Source organism: Cupressus sempervirens, chromosome 7, assembly GCF_028749045.1.
Source record: "Cupressus sempervirens isolate cs-2001-9-10 chromosome 7, ASM2874904v1, whole genome shotgun sequence".
Lineage (NCBI taxonomy): Eukaryota > Viridiplantae > Streptophyta > Pinopsida > Cupressales > Cupressaceae > Cupressus > Cupressus sempervirens.
Genome location: NC_143124.1, coordinates 94,981,017 through 94,995,621, shown reverse-complemented (window position 1 = coordinate 94,995,621; position 14,605 = coordinate 94,981,017). Strand labels below are relative to the sequence as shown.

At 36.2% G+C, this 14,605-nt stretch overlaps 1 protein-coding gene and 1 long non-coding RNA gene across 2 annotated transcripts in view; one reads left to right on the top strand and one right to left on the bottom strand.

Annotated features, from left to right (window-relative positions):
* Positions 1-3,409: 3,409 nt before the first annotated feature.
* The window catches only part of LOC149545654 (uncharacterized), a 71,386-nt gene continuing 60,190 nt past the window's right edge, over positions 3,410-14,605 (bottom strand). Inside the window, exon 2 of the long non-coding RNA XR_016353611.1 lies at positions 3,410-7,361. This is a non-coding gene — a long non-coding RNA (uncharacterized LOC149545654). The remainder of the gene's footprint in view (positions 7,362-14,605) is intronic.
* Positions 3,972-7,480, top strand: LOC149545656 (disease resistance protein Roq1-like). The gene is made up of 3 exons (XM_089790762.1): positions 3,972-4,534; positions 4,657-6,097; positions 6,184-7,480. Exons 1-3 carry the CDS (start codon positions 3,972-3,974, stop codon positions 7,282-7,284), a joined length of 3,105 nt encoding a protein of 1,034 aa, XP_089646888.1. The 3' UTR covers positions 7,285-7,480.

Here is a 14,605-nt window from a genome sequence, read left to right as displayed (position 1 = left end):
GTCCTGGTCATGTAGCATAGCTCTTGCTGCCTCTAATATAGAACGGTTCTTCCTCTCGGCAACTCCATTCTGCTATGGATTGTAAAGAATAGTTCATTCTCTCTTTATTCCTTCTCTAGTACAGAACTCCTAGAAGACATTTCCTTTGTACTCGCCTCCATTGTCTGACTGAAGAACCTTTATCTTCTTTCCTATCGAATTCTCCACAAGAGCCTTGAACTCTTGGAATCGACTGAAAACCTCATCCTTAGTCTTCAAGAAGTATATCCAAGTCTTTCTAGAGAAATCATCAATAAAAGTAACATAGTACTCATATCCTCTGAGAGATTTCGTCGACATCAGTTCACAAACATCTGAATGTACTAGATCAAGAACACCCTTAGATCTGGTGTCACTCCTTGGAAAAGATGCTTTCGCAAACTTCCCCAACACACATCCCTTACATACATTGTCATGCTCTATGCTCACCTCTGGAACACCTGTTAGCATCTCACGAAACAATCTAAGTGCTCCATGATGAATATGGCCCATCCTCCTATGCCATAGCTCTCCAAGATCTCTAGAATTATTGTTGCTCATGAGTGCCTTACGAGTATCAAAATGCAATCTATAAAGGCGACCATTCCTAACTCCAATAGTTATGGGTGATTTCCAATCTTTGTGCTTAATCAACATATTTGTCCCTCTAAAGAGTACATTATACCCCCTATCCTGAAGAACAGATACTAAATAGTCTCTTTCCCAACAGGGTTGAGTTTGGACAAGTTTCCCTAGAAATCTGGATGTTGGTGTCCTCCTCCTTGTAACTGGAGAAGTACTCTCTAACTCCTGTCATATGAAATGATGCCCCACTATCTATATACCAAACACACTGTGAGGTTGAGCTAGCCATACAAGCTATGAGTGCAAACTCATCTTCCATTCTACTGGAGAGTTCTTTCGCAGTTGCTGAAGCTACCACCTACTTCTTACCCTTCTTCCTCTCTAGGCAATCACTGACATAGTGGCCAAACTCATGACATCCAAAGCACTTGACCTTAGAAAGGTCCTTCTTCTTCTTTTCATTTTGTGAATTCGATCCTTTGCTAGATCCCTTCTTTGCTTTCTCTTTACCCGCTAGGGCAATGTTCTCTTGTTCTACCTCATTTTTCTAACTCTTGTTGGCCCCATTGACAAGACTTAGTCTAAACTCCTCCTCGGTGAAATTAGTCCATAGTCAATCCCAACTCAGTAAAGTATCTCATCCACTGACAACTTAAACAAAGACACTCCATTGTTTAGTAAACCCATTTAGGGCGATTCTCACTAGCTCGTCATCACTAGGGCTATCTCCAACAGTTGCTAACTTGTCCTTGACAAGTTTGAGCCTGGTGAGGTAACTTGTGACATCTTCTCCCGGATTCATTCAGGTATTCTTTAGCTTCTCTCTGAGAATCAACTTCCTGTTGGTGGTAGCATTCTGGTATAGATTCAGAATGGCATCCCACATCTTCTTCGTCGTATCTAGCTCTACAATATGTGGAACAATATGATCCTTGACACCATCAAGGATAATCCTCCTTGCTTTGGCATCATCCTTCCTATATGCTGCAAGATATGTTGAATCCATTGGTACAGGTACAACACTGGTAGCATAATCCTTGATACCATTCTCTTCCAACAATAAAAAAATTTTGGCCTTCCAGACACCAAAATTTGAGGCACCATCCAATCTATCCTGATCTCTCAAACCAGCTGAAGCCATCTCAAGGGTTTAAAGCAATAATAAATCTAAAGAGATCAAAATTTCTTTCCTAGGGCAAAACTCTTCTACCCTTAACAATGCTCTAATACCATATGAAAAATTTAACTATTGCAATCACTGATTATTAATCTCCTATCATAAACGATTATTAAACTGCTGAAAATAAATTTCCACCTAATATCGAAAAATAACACAACTGCAACTTCACTTATAAAATACGAAAAGAAATGCACAACACAATGAACACAATATTTTTGGACAAATTGTCCCTAGAAAAACCCTTAAGGGAAAACCAGTTCTACAGATGAGAAATTATATTAAACTTCAACAAATCAAGAGATAAAAAATTCCTTGCCTCTTACTGGCAGAATTCCAACAACCTCCTAATTTATCCCACTGATATTCCCAACTACTATTCCCACGCTAATACTGCGCCCTTGCTAACACTGCAAGACTGTTTGCTAACACTGCAAACTTACAAACTCATTTGCTAGCACTGCAAATGTTTCTCCAAACTTCATATTCTCCAAATGCCCCCCTGACCTCCTTTTATACTACTCATGTTGGTAAACCAACAGCCGAGATTGATTTACAATCGACGGTTGAGATTAAAACAACTTAACAACCCTAACCAAGTCAGTTTCTAGTTGTTTCCAAAAGTGGTCAATTAATTAACAAATATTGGTTTCTAATCTAACCAATTAATTAGCAAAACAATTACTTGCTAAATAATAGCAAATGGATGAACAGCGGTCCAAAGCTAACAAAACTAACAAGGTTTACAAGGCATGGTGAAGGTAGGTGAGAGACACGGAGCAGTGAAAAAGTAGATTTGATTGAGAAGGTGGATCACAGGATTTGCATTTGTTCTTTTCTAAGTGTTGAAACGATAATTCATATATAAGATGCAATTTTTAGTGAATTTTTAGGTATCAACACTTCATATATAAGATGCAATTGGTAGTGAATTTTTTTTCATCATATTCGTTTTTTTTTTGTAAATATAGATAAACATGACACAATATCTGATAGAATCCCTCCGAGTTCTCCGAGACATTTTCACAAACAATTCACTGTTCTTGTCACGCTCCCACAATTCTGATATATATCAAGCAGGGCAGCTTCGACTGTCTATTCATTTAGCTGTAACTATCCATGGAATATTGTTGAATTGGTTTGCCACTGAAGATGAATGGCTTGCTTCAAGATAATGATGGTATGATGACTCCTTTTGCAAACATTTACAAATATGATTGTGAATTAAACATGTATGTTATTTCTTCCGATTGTATTTGATATACACCAATTTCTATATAGTTTTGTGATTAATGTTTATCTACTTATTTTCAATAGAGTTTAAGGCATCCAAGGTGGTTTTTTTAATTCTTATAGCCTTGATGGAAGGTTATATGTCATGGATGAAAAATCACGATTAATGATAGGATATTCGATGTGTATTGATATATGTAACCTTGAAAAATCATACATGAATTGAATGAATAATTAATGTGTTGCCATGAGTTGATGAAACAACTATCTACTCTCATGTGTATTTCGGAACAAAACTCTTGCTTACAACAAAAATAGGTTCTTCTTATATCGTAGTATGATTTTCAACTGGTGTAAATCAATCAACAAATTCAATTGATTCAGGCACCAGACACCTCTCGTATAAATCAAACTTTATTTTCTCAAAACAAACAAATAATATTGATATTATATCTTTCATGCATACACCCATTTTTTTCCAAATATCTGAACCTCAAAACAAACTTATCGGCTATCTACTTGCACCTTACTCTGGTGCAAGCGCTAGTTATAAAAGTCATATAATAATAAGGGCTAGTTATAAAAGTCATATAATAATAATATGTCCCATATTCTTAGTAATTTGCAAAACACCTACAACTAAGGAAAACATATGCTAACACAGGCTATTGTGTGTTGGCAATATTTTTTTACTAAATAAGTTGCTGTGTGGACACCGCCGTCAGGACTTCCATTTTCATTTCACCTGCTTTCCGCACGATTTCGGACCAAAAAATTGCTCTTTTCACATTGGATCCACTTATTTTGCGCGTCTACGCGTTTATTTCTGTATTCTGTATTTTTGTAAATAATATATCTTCGCCTCGCCTTGGCCTCTGAGAGTTTCGGATCTGGCCTCCCTAAGCCAATTGCACCCCCATTGTTTTACTCTCGTTTTGTGTAAGCTCCCTTCAATCCCATGGCATCCACTTCCTCTATCGCAGCAACCCAGATACAAAATGCGAAGAAAAACGCCTTTGCAGAAGTCGCACTGCAGAATTCCTGTACAGCGCCTTCATCAGTAACCGAAGACATTCCCTACGATGTGTTTATCAATCATTGTGGACAAGATGTCAAAGAAACGTTTGCCAAGAGAATTTTTGATACACTGAATGATACGGGGCTAAAAGTATTTTTGGATAAGTACTCGCTTCAAGCAGGCGATCAGGTAACAGAAGAAATACAAGCAGCGATCAGTAGTGCTTCGATTCATATTGCTATATTTTCTGAGAATTATGCGCTATCGCCATGGTGTCTGGCCGAGCTGTTGTCTATGCTCCAAACTGGTACCCAAATTATTCCCGTGTTCTATCATGTTCGGCCTAGCGAACTCCGTTGGGCAGATCAAGGAAAGGGGATCTATGCCCAATCATTTGAAGATCATAAAAAGAAGGACAGATATACATCAGATAAGCTTCAAGAATGGAAGATGGCGCTGAAGGAAGTTTCACTAATTCACGGTTACATTGTTAACCAGAATGAGTAAGCTTCGTATCATTCCTTGATCAAATTTCATATATGCATTAACACTTTCTCAAAACACGAGTATTTCTGTTGAATTAGATCATGTTCTTAATTTTATTTTATTTATTGCAATTGTTCAGGGACGAAGGATTGGCATTGAAGAGCACTATGAATTCTGTGCTCGAGAAGGTGAGAAAGGTACCGCTACTGGTAGCCAAGCATCTAGTTGGACTCGATGAAGCTATACGAGACTTTGAAAAAGTTGCAGAGGATTCTTCAATAAGTGGCCGAGCTGTAGAAGTTGTGGGGATTGTGGGAATGGGAGGGTCAGGCAAGACTACAATGGCAACAGAGCTGTTCAACAGGAAGCATTCCTCCTTCGCCGCATCCACCTTTCTTTATGATGTAAAAGATGATGGAGGGAAAAGGGCCTTGCCTGGGTTGCAGAAAAAGCTGTTGGATGGCCTTCTACCACGCGCACTTGAAACTAAACCATTCCATGATGTGCATGAAGGCAAAAGGATTTTGGTGAGTCGATTGAGATCTGTTCGCGTGCTTATTGTATTGGATGATGTCGATCATAAGGACCAACTAGATGCTTTATTTCCAGAAGATCTCCAACTTGGGTCGGGCAGTTTGATTATTGTAACAACTCGAAATAGGGACGTCCTAATATCTTCCGGAATCTCCTCCATTTATCCAATGAAAATGCTGAGTGCCCCTTGTGCCACGGATCTTTTCTGCTGGCATGCTTTCTTAGGACCCAATTCACCCAAGGATTTCACGGAGTTGGTTGACAAGTTCGTTGGAAACAGTGGTAGATTACCGTTGTCTCTTAAGGTTTTAGGGGCGCAGCTTTACAGCAAGCCTAAAGATTATTGGGAGTCAATCTTGCAAGAAATCGAAAGAATACTGCCAGATGAAATCACAGAGAGGCTGAAAATTAGCTATGATGCACTAGATAAAGAAGAGAGGGAGACATTTCTAGACGCAGCTTGTTTTTTTATTAGGGAAAACATAAGTTTGGTTACTGCGGTCTGGGATGGACACAGGCGGAGTGGTCTGCACGGTTTGGAAAGGCTGAGGAACAAGTGTCTCATTGAAGTCGATGGGCAAAACCGCATAAGAATGCATAATCACCTTAGGGATTTGGGAAAACAAATTGCATCTGAGCATTCCCCTTGTCGTCTCTTCGCTGAAGACCATTTTGAGAAGGCTTATTATAGTCATGTAGCTTCCGGGCAAAGAATGTTGAGCACTCGAGGAATAATGACTGCTACAACACAATTTGTTGCATGTTCTGCTCATAACGAGTTCCCTAGATGCTCGTCTGATTACCAGCCGCCCTTTGAACGGTGCATGGATCTTCTCAAAACCTCAAGCAGAGGGTTAAATTTTCTCGTTATCAAAGGAGATTGGTTCAATGAGCCATTCGCTGAACTGTCCCGGGATCTACTGTGGCTTCGTTGGTTTAATTATAAGCATGCACATCTTCCTTCGTGGCTTTCATTGCAGAGATTAAGAGTCCTGGAGCTTCACGGTGCTTTGAGCTTAAACGAATTGTGGGAGGCCGACACGCAAGTAAGCCACTTTTCTTAAATGAACCTTTCAAATTATATTTCCAATCATATTTTCAGTATAATTTACATGAAGAACAATGCGTGTAGGTGCCTTCACAGTTGAGAGAGCTGATGATAACCAGTACATGGGGCAGCAGCTTCGAAAGCTTCCCGAGTTCCATATCACAACTGAAACACTTGAAAAAAATAGCCTTGATTGGTTACCTTGGAGATGAGTTCCGCATTAAGACTCTGCCAGAAGAGTTTTGCGAACTCAAATCGCTGGAGCACCTGGAGCTTCGGCATTGTAGAGCGCTATCGTCACTTCCCATTGATTTTGGCAAGTTAACAAGGCTGCGGCACATAGATCTATGCTCTTGTGAGGAACTGAGGGTTTTACCTGCCTCGTTCAATCAGCTGAAACAGTTAGAATATCTTGATGTATCGCACTGTCACAAGCTTAAGCTGAGATTGAACATGCTGCAATACATCACAACTCTCCAGAATTTGTTTTTATCTGGGTGCCTGAAATTGCAAGTCTTGCCTCAGAATATCACAAATCAGGTCTCCCTAAAACAGCTCCATGTGGAAGACACCAGGCTGAGGGAGCTTCCTGATGCCTTCTGCGAACTCAGCAAATTGGAAGTTCTTAAATTAGGGAGCCCATTGTTGACATGCTTGCCGACCATTCTTGAGAAAATGTTCAGCTTGACTAGGCTTGAAATTATAGATTGTCTTGAAATGGAGGTTTTACCTGAATCTTTAGGGAGTCTGAATAAGTTGGAAAATTTATATCTAGAATTGTTAGGAGTAAAGTCTTTACCAGAATCAATTGGAAAACTCGCTAATCTTCAAACACTGGAGATTTCTGCATGCCCAATTAGCGAATTGCATTTTGGGTCAGGATCTGCGTGTTCATTGGGAAATCTCAAGGTCATACATCTAAGCGAGACCAGTTTAACCGTGATATCAATTTCTGAAGATAGTTGTCCTGGACTTGAAACTCTTCAACTTAGGCAAAATGACTATTTAAGGGAAATTGCAGCTCTGCCGTCCAGAATCAAGATGATAGAATTGTCAGATTGTCAAGTGCTCAATAACATAAGGGGTGTTTGTGATCTGTCAAACCTGCAAAATCTAGAAATATCTGGTTGTCCAGAGCTACCTTCAGATCTTCCAGAAATTCAATGCATTGTTCGTCAGGAGTAGGCTGTGGCATTCTTCACAAATTTAGTGCAAGATTAATGGCTCCGAAAGTGTCCATGCCTGTAAAGTCCAAATCCAGTCTGTGCAATAACAGAGACAAATAATCCTCCTTTAGTTGGTATTATTTATTTGTTAATTACGGGGGTTAAAACTTAAAAAGTTTACAAAGCTGCTATTCAATTATTGTGGATTTCGCTGAGCTCTTTTATCTCTGTTTTGCAAGCATCAAATTTCCTACCTATTGTCTAATAAAATATGGTGAAATGAAATGATAATGTGAGTAAGAGAGAATGAACAAATTATGTCGCATTCAATTTGTGCAAGTAGTATAGTTATAATGAATAAAGCATATTGTTTTTAAACTTGAATGTGTATCCAAAGCATAATAAGTGAAATGTACATATTACTATTATAAATTGGTTGAATATAATGTGAAACATAATCATTTTGAAGAGATGACTGAATAAATGATGATACTTTGTATAACAAGTAAAACATGCTTCCTACACAAGACAATTCTATTGTAAAAGTTTGTTTCTCAAATTTTAACATCTACATGGTTTCATAACTAGTTATAATTTTTTTTTTTGTGTAAGCTTTGTCCAATCCAAACATCACGTGTTAATGAAGCCCTTGAATAAAATCCTTGATACATGTCTCTAAAACATAGCAAGTGAAACGTACATATTACTACTGTGAACTGGTTGAATATAATGTGAAACATAATCATTTTGAAGAGATGATTAAGTGAATGATTATACTTTGCATAGCAAGTAAAACATGCCTACTACACAAGACAATTTTGTTGTAAAAGTCCTATGGGTCTCAAATTTTAACATCTTTATCGTTTCATAACTAGCTATATATTTTTGTTATATAAGCTTTGTCCAATCCAAGCATTGCATGTCAATGAAGCCCTTGAATAAAATCTTTGATGCAACCTATTCCATGTTTGGCTTTTCTTGTTCTCAAGCTTATATCCGTGGAGTGATTGCAATGAGTAGCTACAAGTGAACAATTATTCAATTTAAAAGTGCATAAAAACAAATTAATCACTTTTTCTATTAAAAAAAATGAAAAATAAGATTTAAAACCTGATGATGGTACGCACAACATAATTTGAAATGATAGTAATAATAAACTTACATAAATTTCATACATTGAGTGAACCCTATATAGCTAAGCAAGACCTTAATTACAAAAAGAAAATTGACATGAAACATCTGAGTTGAAAGAGATAATATTATGACACGCTAGGTTTTGTTACAGTTCTAGTTGTGAAAACATAGTGCCTAGACCTAGAAAATCAAGTTTGATGGGAAAGTGGCAAGCATGTCTCTATGCAAAAAGTTAGTTGGATTTGGAACATTTGGTACTTCATATTTAGTTCATTGTATGATATTTCATTTGTAAAAATTTCTTCAACCCGGCACCATTTTGCAACCACTACCACTGTTGTACTTGCACGTCCTATTTCTAATGGAATTATTTCAGCACACTTAACCATGGAAGATGGGTCGTAGCTCCAAGTTAATAATGCCAGCATAATAAGGACAAAAATTTTGTAGGCTCTAAGCGTAAGTTTCTAAGAATCAATATTGATGCCAATTGTAAGGGAAAAAAAAATTCATCAAGAACAAACATAATGATGTGCTACATGAATTGCATTGCAAATAAAATATTTAAAATCCCAAACCCAATATCATAGATAAGAGAAGCATTATGTTTAAAAGGAACTAAGGTTGTTGCTTACTTCATTCAATCAGCTAAAATAGTTGGAATATCTTGACGTGTCGCATTGCCACAAGCTTAAGCTAAGGTTGAACATGCTGCAATACATCACAACTCTCCAGAATTTATTAGATATGAAGCCACTACTCGTTTTCTAATATTATGTTCCTATAAATTACTAATTCATTATTGATGAGTCTCAACCTTAATAAATAAAACGAAGAATTGAAACTACATCACTACCTATAGATTTAAATGTTATTAATATGGACTCAAAACTGTTCTTTCTTTCTTCCTTTCTATTATAGTTTTCCTCTAAGCATTGTTACTTTGTTTGATGTATTTGAACTTGATAATTATCTTTGGTCTATTGCTGCACAGAAATAATTAAATATCTTTAGCCTTAAGGATGTTTGACTGTAGGATTACTGTTCTAAATTTTTGGCTTTGTCATGGATGATAGTATATCAATTGTCGTTTTAAATAGATAGATAGTAATTTAAATAATCCATCTATTTGTGGATCACTTTTTACAAGATTTAAGGATTAGATCTATCATTAAGTTAATTTCTAATGCTTACTTTCTTTTCGTTGTAATTTATTTTTCTATTGAATCATTTGAATCTCTTGAAAATTATTTATTGACATAGAACACAAAAATTACTACTTATTCATCTACTAAAAGGCTAGAGAGACAAGTTCTTTGGGTGGTCAAGAACTCAAGAAATAGAAAAAATATGTGCAAAACCTCTTGTTGGATTTACTTAGATATAATTTCACTTAATTAAAATTTATAAAAACTACTTATCAAACTTTTCAATAAATGATTCAACTTTAGAACCAATTTGTACTGCTATACCTTTAAACTATTATTTATTTATTATATAAGCCTTCCATTTCTTCATATGTACATGTATCAAGATATATTCCAAGCCTTATCTTGTCTCCATGCACATAGTCCCACATATTCAATCTCCACATTCTCATATAAACACATAGTGCAATACATTCAATTTACCATTGCATGCAATGCATCTATGTATAAATCTGCCTACTATTATCATTATCCATCTCAATTTGAATATTAAGTCAGACATAGGATTTTTTTTCCATGGCATTTTTCTTGACCTTGCACTAAAAGGATCACCGTTTAAAAATTGAGTTCAAACATCAGCCAAGTATTCTCTTTTGTTTTTATATTTTAAGCTAACTAAGAAAATATTTTTCAAGAAATAATGATTTTAAGCATTCATTTAACATTGATTTATCATCCAAGAATATTATATATTTATATCATACTCTATCCTTCAAGTAGTTAAGGAATATCATTTATATTTAGAGAAGAAAATAATTTCTTTGCTTTATTAAAATAAGTCTAGAATTGCCCAATTATCTAAAAAGAATATGCACAACTAAAGAGTGATATCTTTCACTATTCATACACAATTTTATAGGTTAAACTCGAAAAAAATCTTAGTAACATAACAATAATCCTTTCAAGGTATTTTAAAACATGACAAGTCTTAATGTATCAAAAGGTAGAAGTAGTACAACTTAGGTTTGAGGCCTACTCATTTGATGAGAGCTTCCTATGGTAAAGGACATAGTCTAGTCTCTCCCTAGCCCATGTGGTCTTAGAGGATAGTATCATACCTGTGTCACTAGTCACATTAAAAATCTTATCAAGTGAACTATAGTTGAAAATCGAGCTACCTAATTCTTGCAATAAAAAAAGGATAGAGGAAAAAAAAACGTAAATAAAATGAAATGAAAGTTATATGCAAATAGACTATCACATCATTTGTAGCCATGTCACACTTGTACAACCAACTATTTAGTAGAAAATATTAAGAATGTAAGGTAGGATATAGATTGCCACCATCCAGTCTTGACTATGAGATATTATAAAAAAATAAATCTTTAAAAAAGACAATAAGTTGTTCATCATGAAACTAATTACTATTATTGATTGTGTTTATTTTTTAAATTTATCATTTATTATTTTAAAAACCCATTATCCCTTAGATCTTACGATTAAATTAATTTTTTTAATTTCATTGTTGCCTTTATACATATTGAATTACTCTAGATTAGACCTCACGAAAGTTTATATTCACCCAAAAGATAAACTCTATAATTAGACTTCTCAAATTTTATGTTAGAAATTAATTAATAATTCAAATAAACTATAACTCGTTAAATTTATTTCTACCATCAATAATCTACATAATATAATAACTTTTAATACATTCAAAATTTATACATGATTTATCCATAAAGTTGATTTATTGTCCTTAATAAATTATCATTTTGAAAGGACATTAAAAAATCCAATAGTCGTTAACTAGTGTAACATGGGGACTCGCACCCCCCTCCCAAACCTAAAGTACCTGTCCCCAAGCCAAGTGCTTGAGTACCCAATTACCCCCACCTCCACCATTCTGCACTCTGGCATGGGTACTTGAATTTCTATTTGAATTTTGACATTTGAATGTTACTATTAGGTATGTAATATCTTACTATGTTGAATGTTCAATTGTTCTAGCTCATGTTGCAATTTTTCTATGTTAAATTATCTTAATTTGCTATGTTCAACTGAAACATCATTTCATAACTAGCATTTCAAGTTCTATGTGTATACTAATACCCCTCCCTACCCTGTCCTCCCCTCGTCATCATCCCCCAGCCGTCCCAAAAATGAGGCCCATTTTCCCCACGTCCTGAAAACTCATCTCGACATACCCCACTACTGGGGTAACACTGTCGTTAACCAGTTTCTACTAAGCATATTTTAGCCATGTTACATATACGAGGCAATTGATATATTAAATGGCAAAACTATATGAAGCAATTTGAGTGTTAATTACATACAACTTATTATCCTATTGATATCCTCTCATGAATACATGTCCTTGCTCAATGAAATGTTAGAAGGAACATATTGTATGCAAAATAAGAGAGCTATGACAAGATAAATTGACCTCACATGCAATTGAAATGTCAAAATTGCATGTGCTTTCAATTTCACATTGTATTCTGCACTCATTTTTGCATAATGGCTTAGATAATCTAGATGCCAATTTGTCAACACTCTTTTACCATAAAATTTTAATCCTTCATTAATTCTATCTTTTTGATGATTTATTCCATCCTAGTTGTTCAAATTCAAGCATGATATACGAATGTTGAGCATGATAATTCATGATTTTGGTGACCATTTTGAAGCATTTTGTTCCTTTTACCAAGGCCCACATGATGTAACCATTCTAAGTACATTATAAATGGTTATAAATCTCATACGTTCATTGTTTGATCTTCTATTTAAGTGATTTTCTCAATCTTCACATAATCTATCATTTGAAAACCTTTTCCAAAATGCCAACAAAACATATATATCTCCATTATTAATCTTTAGATAAGATAAGATATATTTATTAATGTCCAACAAGAGACCAATGAGGGTCTAAGGGACTGGAAACATTACAAAGGGCAAATGCTAGCAGAGGGAGCACCAAACAGTGTCCACAGAAAGAACATGAAAACAAAACAAACAAAAGAAACATGAAAAAGGAATAACAACAGCTAATAACTCCTCATAGGTGAGAAGTAGTCCAGAATGGAAAGCAACCAAAGCTCTTACCTCTATTTTTTATATTAAAAAGCAACCAAAATGGGGGTTGGCCCAAAGACAAAAAACATAATTGAACCTTAGTCGTAAGTTATTACCAATCGACCCCAAACTAACAAATTTCTATATCTATAACTAATACAATCAAAATTTAACATATTAACATAATTACATATAATCATGGCCCAATTTAAATTTATGGTCATCAAAGAGGATCAACAAGATTTAACCAAAGAAGCCCTATGGGCACAATAGTAAACAGTAAACATCAAAACACAAAAAACAAAAGCCAGAGGTCTAGAAAGCTTACTGTTCTTGTACGTATTTGGATTCTCCAGCAAGAGCCGCAACCAAACATTAGCAAGAAAACCATAGAGGGAGCCAATAGCCTCCATGTCCTTCACATTGTTGAGAATCTCCTTATTCGCCTACAGAAGGTGGAGGGTAGTGGCCGCAAAGTGCATGACACGAATTGAGAAGTTTGCCACCCGATCAAACTTATCCTCTAGGTCCATGTTCTTCTTAATTAAGCTAGTGATAGTCTCCTCCAGTTTGGCATGATCTGCCTTCACAAGGGGATTCTTTTCAACAATTCCCCAGGGCATGGGGTTCACTTCCTTATGCTTTTCTCCTTACATGGTATCAATATAAAGATTATCCATAGGATTCCCAGTCCTCATATTCTAAGGTTCCATGTCAGGTTCCTAATTGGACAGGTGTTCATCCCTTGATCCCTTGTCTCATCCCTCACCTTAAAATATGGGTTGTTTGCTTTAATCTTAAAGGTCTAACACATAGGATGGCATAGGACTTTCCTGACCACCAATAGTGGTATCCTCGCCTTTCTCTTCACTAGCAATCTCCTCATCCTGTTCCCCATAATTCCTCCTGCCAGCTTTAAATTTAGGCATAGGCCAATTTTTCTTCTCAGTATTTTCAATAGAGTCGAAGCTAAGAAATATTTCCTAACCTAAGGGGCCTAGAGGGATTCTTCTCTCTCAATCTCTTGCTAGTCCTAGAGATTTTCATTCTACCCAAGGCTCCAACACTATCCACATCAAGAACCTCATTTTTTTCTATTTTTTTCTTTTTCACAATGGAAGAGGGACCTTTGTTTTCCATGGACTGACCAAAGGGGGAAGGGGTATGTGGGGTAGCATGTATTTTAGTGGGGATGTGACCAAGATTTGCACCTATGGGATAAGGCCCTTATGGAATCTAAAGAAGCGAAACATTAGGGCTTGGTGGTAAATGGTGTAACTCTTACCCTCATCCCTCTTCTTACGCACATTCTATATAGAGTCCTCTATGGAGTGTAATAACAGGTAAGGAAAAGAAATAATCTCTCTATTCCTAAAGTGGTTGAGAATAGGATAGTGATAATAGTATAAAACCTGAAACATGTCTTCAAGCGTAATGTACCTCATAATGGCATAGTAGACGACGTCCCATGGCTCTGGAAGTTTCTCTGGCACAAACCCACCACGGAATCATTCACGACCCTCATCCAATCGACAAAATATCCTCAAGCTTTCTTCATCTGCAACCCTCAACTATTTTCTCCAATTCCTCTCTTCCAGGGCAAGGCTTGTGGCATTAGCAATGAACCCCTCAATGATTTCAAACAAAAGCCCATTAACATTAACCCATTGGTCTTTCCAAGAATCAACAAAATGACTAGAACCCCTTTCGTCACGATCCTCTATGCATTCCAGTAAAGGAATCAAACCACCTTCACGCAAGCAAGTCAAGGCAGCTCTATCCTTTCTAATAGCTTCCTCAATCCTTGGGGGTTCAATATGGGCAGCGTTACTCGCCATAGTCGCTTCGTCTCCAAGCTCCACCACAAAATCTTATGAGATTTCCTACATACCCATACCTAACAAACCAAACAACTAGAGAGAAGAAAATCGAACATAACACTTTTTCTCAGCTGACCCAAATCACAAACATGTTAAGGTCTTT

Bases quoted from the DNA above. Each gene is read 5' to 3' on its own strand.
- LOC149545656 (XM_089790762.1), top strand. From the start codon at position 3,972: ATGGCATCCACTTCCTCTATCGCAGCAACCCAGATACAAAATGCGAAG. The intron at 4,535-4,656 runs GTAAGCTTCGTA...GCAATTGTTCAG, and splicing joins TACATTGTTAACCAGAATGA to GGACGAAGGATTGGCATTGA. The intron at 6,098-6,183 runs GTAAGCCACTTT...CAATGCGTGTAG, and splicing joins TGTGGGAGGCCGACACGCAA to GTGCCTTCACAGTTGAGAGA.